The 5,642-nt window shown below is 42.2% G+C and overlaps 1 protein-coding gene across 2 annotated transcripts in view; it reads left to right on the top strand.

Moving 5' to 3' along the window:
* The window catches only part of adrb2b (adrenoceptor beta 2, surface b), a 10,988-nt gene extending 5,364 nt beyond the window's left edge, over window positions 1–5,624 (top strand). For both annotated transcript variants that reach the window (XM_031857262.1, XM_031857261.1), the window contains exons 2-4: window positions 745–907; window positions 1,029–1,320; window positions 2,084–5,624. In XM_031857262.1, coding sequence (XP_031713122.1) covers window positions 748–907; window positions 1,029–1,320; window positions 2,084–3,128 — 1,497 coding nt within the window. In that variant the 5' untranslated portion in view covers window positions 745–747 and the 3' untranslated portion in view covers window positions 3,129–5,624. The remainder of the gene's footprint in view (window positions 1–744; window positions 908–1,028; window positions 1,321–2,083) is intronic.
* Window positions 5,625–5,642: the final 18 nt, after the last annotated feature.

Here is a 5,642-nt window from a genome sequence, read left to right as displayed (position 1 = left end):
CTGCATTTTGTGTTTACTTGTGTTATCTTTGTCTAATATTTAAATTTATTTGATGATCTGAAACATTTAAGTGACAAACATGCAAAAAAATAAGAAATCAGGAAGGAGGCAAACACTTTTTCACACAACTGTGTATATATATATATATGTATTCTACCTACTGCAATATACTGTATGTCCAACTCACCCAGAGCCAGAAGGTGCAATAAGACATTTCATGCACTGCCTGGTCTTGCTCTGCCAATGTTGCTGCAAGTGCTCTTTTGCAAACACCTCTTAGAGCCTAGAAGCCCAACGTAAACAGGAACATCTCTGCATGCCATCCCTCCTCTCTCACTCCCGTTGTATATGAATCCCACTGCATTTCTTGACAAGACCCGCCGTGTGTAGCTGGTTGAGGCAGAGACGATTGGCGAAGGTTAGGCATTGACCTCAAGTAGTTCGAGTGAGGATAGCTCACCTGTCACGGCATGGGACATGAACTCATTTTTCATCTCAAAATACTACTCCAATTTGGATGCGGTTTGGCAGGTTCTTCAGCTGAAAGAATTATCTCTTGATATACAAATAGTGTTACTCTGTTTAGATCCATATGACATCACACACTTTCTCTGAGAAGCAACAAACCCCAAGCAGAAGCATGCAAATCGCTGATGTAGATGAAGACTTGAAACCTGAGCTGGAAACTACAACACTTGCGCTGTCTTAATCCATGATGAACAAAGCTGTGTGTTCTGGCTGTAGATCATGGAACTTGAGAGCGCTTTCTCAGCACCGGCTAACCAATCACAGAACAGCAACTCCTCCCTGGGGTCTGATCGGTTGGCGAGATCTTCGGCGTACAGCGATGCAGAGCTGGTGCTGCTGGGTGTTGCAATGGGTATTCTGGTTCTGGCCATAGTATTTGGTAAGTTACAGAGCTTTTAATCATTTCAGTTGGTTGATGGTTTGTTGGATGAATTTATTAGAGTATCAAGACTAAAATATATATGTATGTTTAAAACTTTACCCAATTTTCTTCTGTCCAGGTAACGTGCTAGTGATTACAGCCATCGTGCGGTTCCAGCGGCTCCAGACAGTCACCAACTTCTTCATCGCCTCGCTGGCTGTTGCCGACCTCATCATGGGTTTGGTTGTGGTCCCCTTTGGCTCCAGCTACATCCTGCTGGGAACCTGGCAGTTTGGAAACTTCATGTGCGAATTCTGGACAGCAGCTGACGTGCTGTTTGTGACGGCCAGCATCGAAACCCTGTGTGTGATTGCTGTGGACCGCTACCTCGCCATCACCTCACCGCTTCGCTACCCGACGCTACTCACCAGGTATGACCAAGACATTGTATTCTGGCTGTGTGGGGGGGGTTGAAGTAGAAATGAAGAATGTTGCACCTCTATCTCAGGCTGTGCTCATCCAGCTTTTATAACTATACCTAAAAATGAATGCGCTCTAATTATGTTGTATGTATCCCACAAAATCAATGCATATGTAATCCACGTAGTTAAGTAACGTATTCCGTATTTTTTTAAAAACCGGAACCCCGATCTTTTACTAAACTTAACCAAGTAGTTTTGTTGCCTAAAACTAACTATGTTGTTTTCTGTGAAAAAGGAAGTTTATTTTGAAACGATTGGAAATTGACACATTTTTCTGGGCACAAAAAATGAGCACTTTTTCGTAGAATACCACAAACCTTTGTGTAAGGAGGTGTTGACTCTCTACATGTTCAAGCTTCCCAGCATGTTGTACATCGAGCCACCCGCCAACTAGTATTATCACAGCAGGTGTTTTCATCTTCCGTCCAAAACCCGTTGTGACATCCTTTTTCGGGGTGTGGCCAGAGGTGCAACATCCTGGAAAATCTGAACACAAGTGCCACGTTAACTACGATCAAATTTAGGATGTGGCCATAAGAGACGGTTTGTTAGTTAACAAACTGAGTCTATTGTGTTGCTTTTCGAGCGCCTTTATTATACTGTTGGACAGCCAACATTTTGTTCAATCAAATTATCTCACCTGTCTGTTTTCACTCACACGTTTGTAATATTCTACAATATGTTAACTCTCTTGTCTCCTTCCGCTGACCAGGGGTCGGGCCTTCGCAGTGGTCCTCGGGGTTTGGGCAGTGGCCTCCCTCATCTCCTTCCTGCCCATCCATCTGAAGTTGTGGGTGTCAAATGATACGGTAGCTCGCCAGTGCTTGGACGATGAGTACTGCTGTGATTTCAACACCAATGCGGCATACGCGGTGTCCTCCTCAATTGTGTCCTTCTACATTCCGCTGGTGGTGATGATTGTCCTGTATACCCGTGTCTTCCAGGAGGCTCAGAAACAGCTGGAGAAGATCAGAGGGAGGGAGAGGCACTTTTATAACTTGCATTATACTGCACAGATGACTTATCCTGATGATAGTCCAGCAATGAATAGACTGGCAGGAACTGAGGAGGGAGAAGAAGCAGGAGAGGACAGACTAAACATGCAGAAAACAGGAGGGATAGACGATGCTGCGGTGGAAAAGTCTGGCGAGAACAGAGCAAGGCCAGAAAAAGGGGAAGGAAGACACTCTGCCGCAAAGCGTCTTAAGTTCTGTCTGAAGGAGCACAAGGCTGTGAAAACTCTGGGGATCATCATGGGAACCTTCACGTTGTGTTGGCTACCCTTCTTCATCCTAAACATCCTTGTGACCTTCCTCAACTTGGGGGACATCAAGCTGCTCTTCAGACTCCTCAACTGGCTAGGATACTCCAACTCGGCCTTCAACCCACTCATTTACTGCCGCAGCCCCGACTTCAGGCACGCTTTCCAGGAGGTACTCTGTTTGAGGAGCAAATGGGGGCGCGGGGGAGGGAGGAGGGGATGGGGATGGTGCAGGGACAGAGGTCGCTACCCCAAGCCTCCAGGTAGGACCTATGGGAACTCAGACCTGAATGGTGTCAGGGGGCTGGACGTTCAGCAGAGGTCAGGTTGGAAGGGCAGTTTGGAGAGCTCTATCCAGGACAGCTCACTGACTCTGGCTCCTCCGGCTTCTTGCCGTGAGCAGGTTTTAGAAGTAGCTCCTGGTTCCCTGACGAACTGGTCGGCTAACAGTTCTGCTAATGGGAGCTGTGAGGATAACCTGGCTTCTATTGCATGACCGATTAAGACATTAGACTTTACACTGTGTGCTTAGTCGTGCCGTGCGCATCAATTTGATGGTGCTCAAAAAACTTCACATTTCACATCGCTGTCCTTCTTTGCTGCTGTAGTATTCCTAATAACAGCTACACAAGTAAACTGTGTTCAGCAGTATTAGTAAGAATTTGGAAAGGTTTGACTTAAAACCTTAATGAATTTCCAAGACATCTTAACACAACTTATTGAGGTACAAAAAGGCTGTACACAATGCAAAAGTATACAAAAAGTACAGCCTCAAAGTAAAACTAAACATTACGAGCTTCACCACATTGGTACAATGTGGCTATTATTGGAAGATGTCTCTATTATTTCGTTCACCCCCAGTTTATACCAACAGAAAGGTGACGTTTTAATTGACAGCCATTTAATTGCCTACCACTGAATAACAGGACAAATATAGAAGTCAAATATTTAAGGACAATTCTGCTGTTACATGTGAATGACATAATGGAATTCCCAAATAATCCTTTATTAAAAGCTGCCACAGATGAAATTCTTTGCCGTTGATTAGAAGTGTAGAAAAATGAGCCACTGGCAGGAAGGTTGCTGGTTCAAATTCCTCTTGCACACTGTCAGGCTCCTCACAACTACAATGGAAGCCTCATTTCGCAAAGATTTTGCAGCGCCAGCTGCTTACCGCCAATGGTAAAAGATTCAGACTGTATTGAACAACATCTACGATGGGCGCCATAGTTGTTGCAGCAGTGTATTGCTCAAGAACAACTGATCATTTTCTACACAAACTCACCACATTTGCAGTGCTAATAGCCTTAAGGGTTTGGCACAACCAGCCAAATCCCATGAAGCATATAGAAAATACATTTTGTTTGCCCTGTAGCTAAAAAGTCTTATTTGAAATAGAGGGGTTCATTTGAGGCTCACTTATCATAACCTCCTCAGATTTTTGTTTTTCATTCCTGCCTGATAAACATCACAGCTGGTCCAAGATAATTTACTGGTGTATTTTTGTGTATCAGAAATACTTTCCTTCCTCTTTATCTCTCCAAATATCAGCATACCCACTCGTTGCGTTGATCCTATCAGATTTTAGATCTGAACATTATCATGAACGTTATCTGTCAGAGATTACTTTCACGCACTGGGATGTGTTTCTATAACATAGTCAAGTGTTTTTAGATTAGGTTTTTGTATCTTTATTTTCCAAATTCAAAGTGATGATGACAAAGTCGCCCGCATACAGTTTATCTATAAAGACTACCCAGAATCATATTACATTATACCCATTGTGAAAATAATCTCCCCAACCCTGCTTTTACATATATAATTATTCAATGTGTGTGTGTGTATGTGTGTTGTGTGTAAAAGTACCCCTGAACAAGTTATTGAGGGTCAATAATTATCATGTGTGTGGAGTAAATATGATATCCACACATGTGTGTCTGTCTGTATGTTTTGTGTACTTTACTATTGAATATTTGTATTTAACCGTAATGTGTGCGAGACTAACTAACTGTTGGAAAATATATTTTTTTAAACATCAACTTGAATAACAAGAGTTGTTTTAATGTTGTCAACTTCAATAACGTATCTAGTTCTCAATGTTGTATTGTGTCTGTTAATACATGTGGAGTTTAAGCAGCACTGAAACACGAGTCTACACTCAAAAAGAAGATTTGTCATTTGACATTTACTGTATATTTGTCTTGAATTACTGAGTCAGGTGTTTAGCTTTTAACCAGAGGAGTGGATTCTATTTTCTACCTCCGTCAGACTCACATGAATGTCTTCTCATCTCTGCAAATATTTATTTGTAAGCTGTTCGATATTTTTGTGAGTAAAAGAATGAAGTTTTGACATTGTGTTGTTCGAATCTGTTGCTCAGGTATGTGGGTGATCTCAAGAGGCCTCCAGAAAGAGAGAGAGAGAGAGAGAGAGAGAGAAATAAGGTTAACATGAGCTTGATATACTGTATGCCACAGCTTGCTTTCATTCAAACAGCCCGGGGAATCGGGTTATTTGGGCCAAACAACCAGCTGACTTTGTGATTTGATGTCGATGAAATTCTTATTTTCTTCGGTTACAAATTATTAGGAAACAGTTTTTTAGATTGGATGCTCATCTAATCCTTCCTTTAAACAGTGCCAACTACTGCATTGCACAGAAAAACAGTGTGACCACAAGCATGCTGTTGACAAAGCAGAGCGTTCATCCAAAAATAGAATCTCATTTAATCTAATTTTCATCAGGAATATGACAAATTACAATAACTCTGGTAGTTTTGGACGCAATAAATCATCAAAAGGCTCTTTGTCAACAAGAAAAATGAGACCAGGAAATGGAATTCTCATCATGCTGCAACTTTAACCTTTTTTAACTTAAGCCATGGGACAGAAGCTTTTTGTGCTTATTCAGTCATCCAAGTTATTCATGAAAGACTCAACCTGTCTGTTTGCATTCAAGTCAAAGTGTGTGTGTGTGTGTGTGTGTGTGTGTGTGTGTGTGTGTGTGTGTG

This window comes from Anarrhichthys ocellatus, unplaced genomic scaffold, assembly GCF_004355925.1.
Source record: "Anarrhichthys ocellatus isolate YVR2014 unplaced genomic scaffold, GSC_Weel_1.0 scaffold18, whole genome shotgun sequence".
Classification (NCBI taxonomy): Eukaryota; Metazoa; Chordata; class Actinopteri; order Perciformes; family Anarhichadidae; genus Anarrhichthys; species Anarrhichthys ocellatus.
This window is presented reverse-complemented; position numbering and strand designations above follow the sequence as displayed.